At 36.9% G+C, this 14,422-nt stretch overlaps 1 protein-coding gene across 4 annotated transcripts in view; it reads right to left on the bottom strand.

Annotated features, from left to right (window-relative positions):
• Positions 1–1,905: 1,905 nt before the first annotated feature.
• The window catches only part of GK (glycerol kinase), a 79,418-nt gene continuing 66,901 nt past the window's right edge, over positions 1,906–14,422 (bottom strand). For 2 of the 4 annotated variants that reach the window (XM_025372134.1, XM_025372135.1), the window contains 7 exons: positions 13,718–13,814; positions 13,139–13,223; positions 12,495–12,615; positions 12,242–12,385; positions 9,358–9,438; positions 5,658–5,744; positions 1,906–3,771 (listed from right to left, as the gene is read on the bottom strand). In XM_025372134.1, the coding sequence (XP_025227919.1) occupies positions 3,761–3,771; positions 5,658–5,744; positions 9,358–9,438; positions 12,242–12,385; positions 12,495–12,615; positions 13,139–13,223; positions 13,718–13,814 (626 nt within the window). In that variant the 3' untranslated portion in view covers positions 1,906–3,760. The remainder of the gene's footprint in view (positions 3,772–5,657; positions 5,745–9,357; positions 9,439–12,241; positions 12,386–12,494; positions 12,616–13,138; positions 13,224–13,717; positions 13,815–14,422) is intronic. The other 2 variants (XM_025372136.1, XM_025372137.1) reach the window with 1 other exon arrangement.

Raw genomic sequence — 14,422 nt, 5'->3', positions numbered from 1 at the left:
TCAAAGAAATAAAGTGGACAGGCGGACACAGTGGCATCACGCCTGTCATCCCAGCACTTTGGAAGGCCAAGGGGGGGGTGGATCGCGAGGTCAGGAGTTCAAGACCCATCTGGCCAATATGGTGAGACCCCCGTCTCTACCAAAAATACAAAAATTAGCTGGGCGTGGTGGCATGTACCTGTAGTCCCAGCTACTCGGGAGGCTTGCGGCAGGAGAATTGCTTGAACCTTGGAGGCGGAGGTTATGGTGAGCCCAGATCATGCCACTGCACTCCAGCCTGGGCAAGAGTGGGACTCCGTTTCAAAAAAAAAATGTGTATATATCCACACACACACACATATACATACACACACACACACACACACACACACACACACATATGTATAGTGAAATTTTTTCCCACCCCTTTCTCCCAAGTGCCTAATTATCACCCCTTTCTGTCCCAGTGGATAAGCACTATTAACAGCTTTTCTGTCCTTCCGGCATAGGCAAACATTCTAGTTTCTCTGTCTCTCTCTCTCTCTCTAATAGAAGGGTAGTACAGTTACATGCTGCTCCGCACCTTGCTTTTTCACTTACCCTGAATACCATATCTTTCTAGAGAGTATCCTCATCCTTTTCTAAAGCTACACATTTTCTCTGTATGGCTGTACCAGAATTTATTTAACAAGCTTCTCTTTGATGGATATTTTGGTGATTAAATGATTTGATATTTATGAAATCCACTTGTAAACTAGTCATACAATAATAAGAAATCTATGAGACAGATATTATCAAGTTCAATAATAAGGAATAAAAGAAACTACTTAATACTAAACAGGAAAATTGAAAGCGGCCTGAAGCTGCTTTTTAAAATAAAATATTGTCATCCTCTCAACTGTTACACTGTCAGGTAGAACTAGTTATTTGAAATTGAATGAAAACTGGCAATTAAAGATATTGGCCTAGTTGAGAAACTTGTTTTTAACCTAACTTCTCCTTCTCAGAATATTTATCTTTATGGTCCTCAAATTTAATTTAATGTGTCATTTTCATTAAATTTGATGATGGGGCAATCTCAGGAAATACCTGTGAGAGGTTTTTTTTTTGTCTATGATACTTGGCACAATGTATATTTAATGATAAGGCCAAAATGAAGATACGTACCTATAAAGTACACACAAAGTAGAAATCAGATTGGTTTACAAAGTCACTCAATTTTCTACTCATTGTTTATTATGTGAACTTATTATTAAAGTTGTTAGGTTGCAAAAGCAAAGGATCAAGGAAACGTCATTATTTAAATATTACTAGATAAAACAAGCTATGAAAGAGTTACAGTTAAAAAAAATTTTGTACTTCTATCTACTATGTTGTAAACACTACAGAGTAAATACTACCTACTCCACTGTCAACCCCATTAGCTTCTGTGCTATCACAGCTTTCATTTGTTGATTTCTCCAAAAACTTTCATTCTTCACTCCCACATGATACCAGATACCCAAAAGATATCCCAAAGAATTGGGCTTTGGGCATTTCAAAAGAAACATACTAAAAATTCTAAGATATCATTACAGAAGCAGAGATGCATTACTTATTTTACTGATTAGTTGGAGAACAAAGGATTGAGGTGTTGCCTATCAGATTGAGAGAAGAATGGTGGTCAAGGTTAGCCACGCAAGGCCCTATTGATAATGGCTGCTGACCTTACCAACGTATTTTCTGCAAATGCTGAGATGGGACAGTGTAGTCTGTTCTAACAGAATGATTAAGGTGTTCATCATTACAGAAATTACTTCTTCGGCTGTTGGTTAACTCTTCAGAGTGTGCCCTATCAAGTGCTAACAGCCAAGTTTCACATTTCCTGAAACATCTTTCTTAATTTAACTTTCATCTAAGTTCTAGTCTGTAAATGAGAAGTGCAAGTAAGAATGAGGGGTCAATTTATTTTAAGTAAATTTGTCATTAAATATCAATGTGTACAATTTCAAACATTTATAAATCTACAATTTATAGAAAAATTAATGTAATCTTAAAATTATTTGAACAGTGGTTTTCACAATTATTTACAATGAACTCAACCTACTTTTGTAGAAACATTGTTTAAAAGTACCCCTGCCACAAAGTGATCATTTCACAGTACCTCTCTATAATATTTATGTCACTTAAGTGGTGGCTGCATCAATGAAACCTAGCAGATTCAATAATTTAGAAACAGCACAATCAGAACAGTAAATAAAGCTACCATCAATTCCAAACAAAACAGAACCTTTTATAGTAAGATATAAATGTTTTCCCATTCAGCACTAATTGAAAAAAATAATTAGGAGGCAATCTTTTCTTCACTGTTTACTACAAAACTAAGTAATTTTAAGATTTTTTAAAAATTGACATTAAGAAGCTAGATTAGGTAACTTCTTATGTGACATTAAATGTTTTGAGAAATTCTTGGTTTCATTGGAAGGCATTTGTAATGATAAACCTTTTTTCAGTTACAATAAGATACTAAGCAGAGATAATTCCGTCATCCCAGATAGCAATTTCTTATTAACAATTGCTAACATTTGAACTGAAAGAGATTATTGGCTTTATTTCTATATTTTTTTCTACTTAGGTATTTAACTTTTTTTGACATCCTCTTATCCCCTCAATAGGATCCCAAATATGTCTAAAATTAATTCAAAAGAAAAATAACTATTTGAATTATTGCTTGTGTTTGAAAACAATATTTACTGTAGTATTCCACAGTTTCTTCTTTTTTTAAGCTAAGACAAATAAAAATGTAAGGGATAAGAAATATAGTTGAAGTCACAATAAAGTATATTTTCTTTTATTGACATAAAACATAAATTTTAAATGTTGGCTTTTTAAGAAAAAAATTCTCCTGGTAAATATTATGCATAACCGTTGCCCAAAAATGTATACAGCTGTTTTCTAACATATTTATATACATAGTGGTTCACTTAAGACCAGCCCTGTTAGAACCTTCTGAATTTAATGTGCTCTTAATTTATAAATGGGCTACCCTCAGTGTATAAAATATATAGGCAGGTATGACAAAGTAAAAAATATAAAAAGGAAAGATGGAAGAAAAAAGAAAGTATCCTTTCCTGTAAGATCCAGACAGAAAGTCATCATAACTAGTGGGACAAAGGAAAATATCTGAAGGATTTCAGTTTTGGCAAATACTTTTCAGAAAAATATCCAAGCTGTGAGAACACTAAATGTCTATTTTAATAATTTAGTAGAAGCTTCTATTCAAACATTCAGTGAAGGTGTTGCCGTCTTCTACTATGTAGACAAGAAGACTTTTGGGGTGTCCGTTAAAATCAAAGAGCTGTTCATTTGTAACAGGTTAGTAATAACCTTTTAATCAAGTATATGTCATGCAGAGACTCAAATCCTGGTCCAATAGTGTTTGAATATGTTTGATGGAAGATTCCAATGGTGAGGATCCAAATTCTTCCTACATCTTAGAGGCAATGCAGCAGGATGTTATGGCAATGGAGGGGGTCAGCCCCAAAGGTAGCTGGTCCAACCTTAACTGTGGATGTTAAAAAAAAAAAAAGAAAAAAACAAAACCACCAAATATTTCTATAGCATTCTTTTTGCTGCATTTTCTTTATTTTAAGCCACAGGTCTACTCGGAGGGTCATGCAGCAAGTGGCTTATAAATAAAATCAAAGTCTATGAATAGTGTCATCGCATTAAGAGACAGAATTGCTGGGTTCTTTCATTATGTAAAAAGCTCACATCTTGGGACTCCATGAGTTGGTAAGTTTTATGGAATACCTGAAATGGGGAACAAAAACCACATATGTCAATAATACATGCATACAATGCAGGAGTTAAAGCAATGAAGACGATTCAATCATTTATTAAACTAGAAAGTCCATATGATTTCTAAATCATGCCTCACAATTAAAATGCAACAAACAGGGCTAATTCCAAAATTAGCAAATATTGCCACTGTTGCTAATTGTTTACCAAGGCAAACAATTTCCAGCCCTCTCAAATTGCAGGGTATGTCATCAAAGAGAGAACCTAAATATAGTGACCACGTGCATTTTAGAAGCCTAAGAATCTAGACACGTAGCACATCTTTTAGCTTAGAGAGATGCCACATGTCTCAATTTTCATAGAGACAAGGCCTTTTCATGCTGTCATGATACCAAGGGGGAAACAAACAAACAAACAAATCAAAACTTTCAGCTGCAATGTTTCTTTTCTTTACTTTTCCAGACCATTGTTATGCAGCCCAAAATACTCAGGATAATGAAAAGTAACAGAACTTTTTCTAAAACAATGTGTACGTTTCTTTATAGATTTAAATTACAGTTCTCATGGGAATGTTCCACCAAACATTCCTGAGAAGCAGAAAGAACAGATTCCATATAGATTTATGTATACAGAGGCCTTTTGTAAGGTAATTCAAAGAAAAACTAACTATTTGGACTAGTGGTTGTGTTTTTGGAAACGCAGTATTTACTGTAGCATTCCATAGTTTTTTCTTCTGTTACTGATACCAAATTAAGGTATTGTTAGTACAGAAGCAGACAATTTGAACAAATTTATTCTGAATATGCATGAATATTCAGAATATGGAAAAAGTAATATAATCTAGTTTTAAATTCTCATGCAAGTAACCCAAATTTTCTCATTAAAAGATAACCTAATGTTCTGCAAATAATTTTCTGTAAATAATTTTCGTTCTACATTTATGTATAGCACTAAAATGATAATGACAAGCTAAATAAATGTTTGTCAGATCTCGACAAACAGATGTTCCCTCTCATATCACTAAAGTTTAAATTTCACATCTTAAGCTCAGGCCATTATCTTATTAATTGAGAGAGAATTTAACTCTCCCTAACCATGAAGATTTTTTTTTTTTAAGTTTCACTTTCATGGGAACATACAGAATAAGAAGCATCATTTCCATTTAAGCCAGTAATTTTAAGAAAAATTGAGCTATCATCAAGAGCAGCTTCCAAAAATGGCTATTATAAATTAATAAGATTATGCAATATATTTCATAACATGCTGAGCCATTTTACTTTTATTTTAAAAAGATTATTCAGTAGAAATTAATGTGGAAAAATAATTCTATTTTCATTTCAACCCCTTTATTTAAGCAATCATTTTTAAAACTTCAGTTCACAAAATACATTCTTTTAACTAAAACAAAAGTGACTATAAATCTTCCCTGGTTTTAGGGTTTTACAGGAACTCTGCTGACATGCTCTGGCTGAAACTCTTGCCAGAATTGAAAAGTTAAGACTTGCTTAGCAAATTTTCAGGAGTATGAAAAATAATTTGTATACATTTGAAAGACAATTTAATTTATGTCAAAACTATACTTTAACTTTCAGCAGTCTGAAAGTCCTTTCATTTAAATATTAGTATTTTCACTTTTGCTTATTGCTGCAGCTCACAGCAGAATGTAGTCCCTCTTAAATAAATCATCACATTAAAAATGTAAATAGGTTAAGCAGAGTCACAGTTCTTACTTCTAACTGCCCCCAAAGATTAATTGGTCTAACTAATTAGAACTTTAATTGAGTTTCCAGCTTCCTAGACACAGAAAGAATGAAAAACACTGAAAAATTTCTGTTAAGTTATACACGAAAACATTAAAGCTAACTAAATAGAGTTGTCTAATTTAAAGAGTAACTAACCTGAGATGTACCTTGCTCCGATTAACATTACCATGCTACTCACTATAAAAAAGCCCAAGGGCAGACTACAGAAGATACTAGGGTCACCTGTGGTCATCCAAGCAGAAGAGAATTCCAGTCAAGCAAACCAAAAGAGAGACACATAATTACAATATTTGTGTTAAGAATCACAAGATAGCAAAACAAAATAAGCTATAAAAATAGTATATTCATAAAAGCTAGCAAAGAGTTATTACTTCAAATCAAAAATATAATCAATATTGAAGGCTTATGACAGTTAACAAACAATACAGATAGCATGCCACACAGCCAAGAACATAATACATATAGACCAACATTAGCCTTCCGCTGGCAAAGCCAGAGAGAGCCTATGGATAACTTTTTGGGAGGCTGTTAATTTTAGCTTTCTTGATTCTTCCCCCAAATATACTAAATGATCTATTTAATTCCACCCAAGTTCAAATTATAGGTCTTTTGGCTATGAGAGAAGAGTTATATTAGTGTTCTAAGATGAACTTAAAACCCTATTTTTTGCTAAAATATTAGTTCAATTTTAATTTTTATTTATTTATTTTTTTTTGAGACGGAGTCTCGCTCTGTCACCCAGACTGGAGTGCAGTGCAGTGGCGGGATCTCGGCTCATTGCAAGCTCCGCCCCCCGGGTTCACGCCATTCTCCTGCTTCAGCCTCCGGAATAGCTGGGACTACAGGCATCCGCCACCACGCCCGGCTAATTTATTTTTGTATTTTTAGTAGAGAAGGAGTTTCGCCGTGTTAGCCAGGATGGTCTCAATCTCCTGACCTCGTGATCCACCCGCCTCAGTCTCCCAAAGTGCTAGGATTACAGGCGTGAGCCACCACGCCCGGCCAGTGTTATTTTTTTAATAGAATTTGGTATGTAACAAGATGCACCTGACAATACATTTTAAACACATATTAAAAATATGTTAAAAATTGTTTACAAAGCATTCAAATGTAGTCACAAACAAGAAAATAAATATGATTGCTTCAAAATTGGCAAACTGCTTTGAAACTTAAGCAAGCCTCATATTCTTCCCATAGGTAAAGATACAGGTAGCAGTTCTAATATCCTTTCAAGTTTATTAAAATAGGATTCTATCTGCATTGCTGTTATCATATAAATTATATAGTTATATAGCTTAGATTGCTTAAAGGAATACAACTAGCATTTTATTAACTGACGATTACTATTCCAACTTTATTACACAGCTTAGAGACCCCCAAAATATTACATATTAGAGTGTTTTTCATAAATCTATTCAAAAAACATTTTCAGGCCGGGTGCGGTGGCTCATGCCTGTAATCCTAGCACTTTGGGAGGCCGAGGTGGGCGGACCACCTGAGAGGTTGGGAGTCGAGACTAGGCTGACCAACATGGAGAAATCTAGTGTCTACTAAAAATACAAAATTAGCTGGGCATGGTGGCACATGCCTGTAATCCCAGCTACTCAGGAGGCTGAGGCAGGAGAATTGCTTGAACCCGGGAGGCAGAGGCTGCGGTGAGCGGAGATCGCGCCATTGCACCACTCCAGCCTGGGCAACAAGTGTGAAACTCCATCTCCAACAAACAAACAAACAAACAAATTTCAAACTGGCTTAAATCCACTGCAGCCTAACTGAAACAAAAACAAAGTTCTTTAAAATATAAAACTCTCACAAACCAAACTACTTTTATCATTAATGCTGATAGCAGAAATTGGAGCAATCATATCTTTTTTTTGTTTTATCAACTTTTTTTTAGGATTTTAAATTCATTGATAGTCAAGTACACAAACAAGGGAAAAATGATCAGTTGATTTTGTGGGAATTTTGCAGTTAAAATTACATCCTGAACTGCTAGTGAGGAGAACTGTATATCTGTGTGTAAGACATGGGGTTGAAGGGAGGGAGACAGGAGGATTAAAATGCCATTTTAAGGCCGGGCGCGGTGGCTCACGCCTGTAATCCCAGCACTTTGGAAGGCCAAGGCTGGTGGATCACGAGGTCAGGAGTTCAAGACCTGCCTGGTCAAGATAGTGAAACCCCATCTCTACTAAAAATACAAAAAAATTGCCGGGCGTGGTGGCAGGCACCTGTAATCCCAGCTATTCGGGAGCCTGAGGCAGGAGAATGGCTTGAACTTGGAGGGCAGAGGTTGCAGTGAGCTAAGATCGCAACACTGCACTCCAGCCTGGGCGACAGAGTGAGACTCCATCTCAAAACACAAAAAACAAAACAAAATGCCATTTTAAACATGCCATTTAAAGTGCCATTTTAAAACGTCTAGCTAGTTAAAGAAATCATGTAACTCCACTTCTTACAAGCAATAATTAAGGGCAACTAGAAAAGAAGTCAGGGCTTACGTCTATCTCACACAGCAACTAGCACTGTGCTAGAAAAATACTTATGATTGAGAAGTTTAATTGTAAAGGGTCTCTCAAAATTACAGTCTTAGCAAGAAAAACTTTGCCACCATCTTGGAAAAGGAAGCTGAGTCTCACAACAAAAGATATTAAGCTTATTTAGGAGAAAAACAAAAGCTTCAAATAGGAACATCCGGGACTGAAAATACAGACCACAGTTATCTGTGGCAGTAGATAGTTCTGGAAGCTTTCCTAAAAAACAGATACATTAACTTTGGGGTTGGAAGGAAGGCAGGTATTATTTCATTTGTCAACTCTTCCCCATTAAAGTATATGCTCAAGTCAGGTGCGGTGGCTCACGCCTGTAATCCCAGAACTTTGGGAAGCCAAGGCAGGTGGATCACTTGAGGTCAGGAGTTCCAGACCAGCCTGGCCAACATGGTGAAACCCCGTCTCTACTAAAAATACAAAAAAAATTAGCTGGGCGTGGTGGTGGGCACCTATAACCCCAGCTACTTGGGAGGCTGAGGCAAGAAAATCATTTAAACCCACGAGGCAGAGGTTGCAGTGGGCCAAGATCGTGCCACTGTACTCTAGCCTGGGTGACAGAGCAAGACTCTGTCTCAAAAAAAAAAAAAAAAAGTATATGCTTCAATAAATTATTTGCCATTGTTCCATTCATTATGCTCCACATCTTGTATTTAGCAAAAAATAATACTATGCATCTTAAGGCTGTTTAAATGGTTTACTTAAGCTCTTGACCTTCCTAAGTGATCGTAAGGTAGAATAGTCCACTATTTTTTCTGCTAAGAGCATTTCCCAATCTATTTATAAGAGTTCGAATTTACTATGTTTGGTATATTTCTTCCTCTCTGATTCCAAAGGAATTCCTATTATGTACTTGGAATCAGCCTAGGAAGTAGCAGAATATATTCTGAAATTAATACAGTTTTCAGTTGGTTCAAGTCATAAAGACAGCCCCCCAAAAAGGTAAAGTAAGAGGAGAGGGGGAAAAAAATGAAGACTCTAGTTGATTTTTTTTTTCATTAAGAAGAAACTAGAAATAATTTTACTCTTGGAAGACTAAGTTGTCAATTGAAGTACCAAGAATAAACTAATAAGGAAAGATATGGCAGGATAGAGTTAAGTATGTATATCAACCTGATAATTTACATTTTGTGTTTAGAACTTTAAAGTGTTTTCAAAATGTTAGAATCTCTGGACATACGATAACGCTTTGCTTCAGAGCAGCCTGGCTATGTGTAAATGGCTAGATACTTAAATAACTATTTAACATACTAAGAAAATGTGGCAGTAATAAACAAAAACATTTTTACCACTTTCTGGAGATTGAGTTGTAACCCAACCCATTGACTTCATCACAGCTTTCTTCCATGTAGAATAACGAATTTCACTTTCTAGAATTAGAAGGTAGAAAAAACACATATGAAAGGTAGTTTGCTGAGATGTTCTACGTACCATACTTATGATCACTCAACATTCTTCACAAATTATTGCACACATTAAACTGCAGTGGGGCTTTAGCAGTACTCAGATTTGAAAGCACATGGTTGCTGATGACTGCCAGTGACTGGAAGAGATGCTTGCTTGGAAGTTGGAGTGAAACAGGACACAGGGAGGCTGGGTGTGGTGGCTCATGCCTGTAATCCCAGCATTTTGGGAGGGTGAAGAGGGAGGATCGCTTGAGCTCAGGAGTTTGAGACCAGCCTGAGCACCATGGTAAAACCCTGCCTGTAGTACCAGCTACCCGGGAGGCTAAAGTAGGAGAATCATTTGAGCCTGGGAGGCGGAGGTTGCAGTGAGCCAAGATCATACCACTGCACTCTAGCCTGGGTGACAGAGCAAGACTCGGTCTCAAAAACAAGCAAGCAAACAAACAAACAAACAAAAACAGGATAGGGGAAATTCAGCAGGGTAAAGGAAGACTGGTAGACAGACTGCCTGCTATGCAGACTGGGCCACTCACAAACAAGTGGTAATGAATTAGAAAGGGGAATCCCATTTGATCTGCTTTCTCTTCTTTTTGGGGGAAAGAGTATGAGGAAAAGGGTATGCTGTAATGTGGGAAGACTAGAAGGAGGCGTTTTTATTTCAGTCAGAGGATTTAACAAATACTGGTTTCTCATAAGATTTGAATTGCATTCCTCTGAGTCAGCCCCATGCCCCCTAACCCCAGCATCTTAAAGCAAGATTTTTTAAAGGTGGAAATCCACAACAGAAAGTCTAAACAAAAATGAGCTTGATGCTGTACTTCTAAGGGTGGTGAACCCCATGTGGGGCTACCTTTCTCTCAAGCCTCCCAGACTTTCCATAGCACCTGAGGCCTGCAACACCCAGGAGACAAGGCTCAAGAATCACTCACTTCAGAAAGCCTTCTGGTGCCCCATTTCTATCCCCGCCTCCTCTTCACACATACCCCAGGATGTCAGCTACCACAGTGAATTTTTATGGTTTTGTCTACTGCTCCCAATATACTTTAATCTTCTGAAGGGCAAAAGAAGGTAAGAAGATAAGGCTTTATTCATCTCTATATCCCCACATCAGTACAGTCTCTGGCCTGTGGTTGGCTATAAACAACTGTTTGCTGGCAAAATGTACTATTTATATCTAGGCGCCCATTCATTTATGGGGAGGAGTGAGGGCTGGTGAGAGGGAGGACAATAGGGCATGACTGATCAACCCCAGGCTAAGGCCTTCAACACCAGCAAAGATGGCTCTCCTACGAATGGAGATGGCTGTCTTGACATAGAGCTTCCTTGCTTTAAGAGTAAGATTGGCATTTAGAGGCCATATACCTGCTCTGGACATTATTTGCTTATTATAAAGTTGATTTTTTTTTTTGAAAAGTAGAAACATTTTTTGAACTTCATATTTCATCCAGTATTGCAAAAGTTAAAAATGACAGAATATCAGATGTTGAAATACATTTCTAAATCAAGGTACATGGTATACTCTGACTATAAAATTACTAGTATTATAATTCATTTTCTTATATGTTGAATGAATAAAATTGAGAAACACTGGCATAGTCTCCCAGAAAACCAAAGAAAAATGCATTTGAAAGCTTATTCCCAATATCTTAAAATCCACTTCGATGCTTTCTTTTTTTTAAGAGACAGGGGTCTCATTATGTTACCTAGGCTGGACTCGAACTCTTGGGCCCAAGAGATCCTCCTGGGTAGCTGGGACTATAGGCACATATCACCATTCCCAGCTGATGCTATTTTATGCATAGGTTTTTAAAAAGTTATAAAACCAATTCTAATATATAAAACCTTATTTTTTCTACATTTATTTAAATTTAAGAACGGCATCACTACATTTTAGTGAAAGTGCTGATCACAGCTTGTGGCTTAGCTTAGTTAGCACAGTGAATCAGATATCTAATGTTCACTTACTTAAATTGTTGCTGCCTTCATCAGGTTAGTCCTGCTGTGCTTAAAAGTTAACAGAGTGTCTCTTAACCCAGCTAATTATGTCCCAAAGCTGGACCACTGGCACCAAAGATGATCTGGTATAGACATTAGAGATGAGTGGCTGATATATCTTCCTTCTCACTTTAAAAAAGGCTGTTCTAACTAGCTATACCCGACAGTGTGTCAGTATTATTATCCTACACTAAAGGACCATAAACATTAAAAGCAAATGGTTTTTAAAAAGTGATTTTAGAAGTTCTTTTGATAAACAACGATTTCTGTCATTCACATTTATTCAGTAAAGCCCAATATGCTTAGTACCCGAATCTGCAATGATAACATTTACTATTTTACTTGGTTCCTTAACTTTTTTTTTTTTTTTTTTTTTTTTTTTTTTGAGACGGAGTCTCGCTCTGTCGCCCAGGCTGGAGTGCAGTGGCGCGATCTCGGCTCACTGCAAGCTCCACCTCCCGGGTTCACGCCATTCTCCTGCCTCAGCCTCCCGAGTAGCTGGGACTACAGGCGCCCGCCACCACGCCCCGCTAATTTTTTTTTTTTAATGTATTTTTAGTAGAGACGGGGTTTCACCATGTTAGCCAGGATGGTCTGGATCTCCTGACCTCGTGATCCACCCACCTTGGCCTCCCAAAGTGCTGGGATTACAGGCGTGAGCCACCGCGCCCGGCCGGTTCCTTAACTTTTAACTAAACAGAAAAACAAAACTCCCATGCACTAAGGTCGTTTTCACAGTATTATCACTAAACATTTCATTATTTAAATGTACCCTCAGCATTAATCTGAGGTTCAAACCGCTCCATTGTGACGGCAGACAAATCCTCGGGTTCGAGACTCCATACGCCGACTCCTTCTGCAGCCCCTGCCGCCATAGCAGCACCTAGTGCAGTGGTTTCAGGCATCGAGGGCTTCACTGAGGGGAGAGAGTTCCATCAACATCTTTGTGGTTACATATGCCCAAAGAACTAGTTTTTCCCAAGAAACATTACTCCAGGAGTTTAAAGGAATGAAGACTTACTAACCTACTGGAATATACAGAATGTCTGCTTGTAGCTGCATAAGAATTTTGTTGCTGGTCATTCCTCCATCTACCTGCAAATGACTGAGTGGAATTCCACAGTCTCGATTCATGGCATCCAAAATCTTAAATAAACCAGTGCAATTAATGTTATAAATCTATTTCATAGTAACATCTCTGAAAATGGCAATCCTCCACTCAACTCTCAAGGCTTCCAAGAGCCTATGGAATAAATTGAGACTTCTTATTCTAGTCTTCTAAGCCCTCTTTGATCTGCTCACAGCCAACCTTTTCTCTCACTACACCTCTGCATTCACCTTGATATTCAGCTAAGCTATACAACTCTGTTTGGTACCCTGTTTTTCTGCCTTGATGCCTATGTTTGTGCTATTTCCTTTGCCTAATGTGTGCCACTCAGCCTCCCCACAACCATAACATTCTCAGTGCCTGACAGGGAACAGGAACTTAGAAGGTAATGACAGCTGGAAAAAGGGAAAAAAAACCCTGCTTATATTTAGATTAGTATTTAGGTAGCCGTAATATTTGATTAACTACATTTTCAGTACTGAATAAAGCTCAGGTGTTACCATATAACTTAAGAGTGATAAAAGTGAACTAAGTACAAGAAAACAGGCCCGTATTTGTTACCTCTCGAGTTTGGAAACAAACAGCTTCTAATGCAGCAAAAGCAATATGGCATTTATTGGTGAACTGAGTGAGTCCACAGATTATCCTAAAAATACGCACAAAGATTTTCAGATTAGAATGGTATAAACCAATCAATTTGAAATATCTCAAATATGAAAAGGTCAAATTTGATAGATAGAAGTGTCCAGGAAGAGAAAACTGGATATAATCATTAGGTAACTCAGAAAGTCCTTATATTTCACAATTCTGCATTCATACATGAAAAAGTTTATGATGCATTTGAAGAGATGATGGCATCGTAAAACTGACCAATATTCATTATGATGATGTCCCTTCACTATACAACTTGCAGACATCTTGAAGATAAAAGATAACATGAATATGGATATGGCAGGGGTTATTGTCAGCTGATTCATAACTTCTTGGAGCTTAAAGTTTCTGAAATTATATTCTCCAAAAATAAAAGGTTTTCTCAACACATTATAATTATTTGAAAATAGATAAGAAACTAATTAGTTATTAATGACTGTAGTAAATAAATAAAGATCCCCAAAAGCACACCACATTTTCAATACTTACCCTCTTGCACTGGGCTCCCAATAAGGTGCATATAACCCCGAAAATGCTGGGACAAAGTAGCAGCCATAAGAAGTACCTACTTCTTTAGCAAGCTTTTCTATCATTAAAAACAAAGCAAAACAAAAAAAAAAAAAACAAAAATCATACAAATATTGTGTATTATTAAATAAGCACACCTATTTTAAAAATTAGAAAAATTAGGACAGGGGTTTTGGTTTCCAATTCATTGGTAGAGCAAAATGTTGCTAACTATAGTAGTATGCTAGGATCAACAAAAACGAGTTTCTCCCACATTAAATACCCCCCACTAAAATGTAGCTTAGCTCAAGAAATCAAGGAACCAGATGCGTTTCTTTAAGGTATTTTAGCTCATTTCCACTATTTTTAAGGTTGCTGACTAGGAGATGAAAAAGTGGCCTCTAGTGTGTCCCTAATCAGAAATGTATTTCTGATTGTCTCACCTTCAGGCAAAGTTAAACAAGCGGATGAAAGAGTGACTAGGGAAGCTCAAACTAATTATCTATAGACTGAAAACAGCCGTATTAATACTTAAATTATAGGTACCAGAGTTTTAATGCTCACTCTAATCTAAGAGTTAAAGCTCTTTCTCATCAGATAAATTTAACTCAACTTCTCTATCTGCAGCTTCTGGCAATCTCCAGTGTTCAATTTTACACTTGGATAATTTTTATGCCCTACATTGCC

The sequence above is a fragment of the Theropithecus gelada genome, chromosome X, assembly GCF_003255815.1.
Source record: "Theropithecus gelada isolate Dixy chromosome X, Tgel_1.0, whole genome shotgun sequence".
NCBI lineage: Eukaryota > Metazoa > Chordata > Mammalia > Primates > Cercopithecidae > Theropithecus > Theropithecus gelada.
The sequence above is the reverse complement of the archived record's forward strand: the minus strand, read 5'-3'. Positions and strand labels throughout refer to the sequence as shown.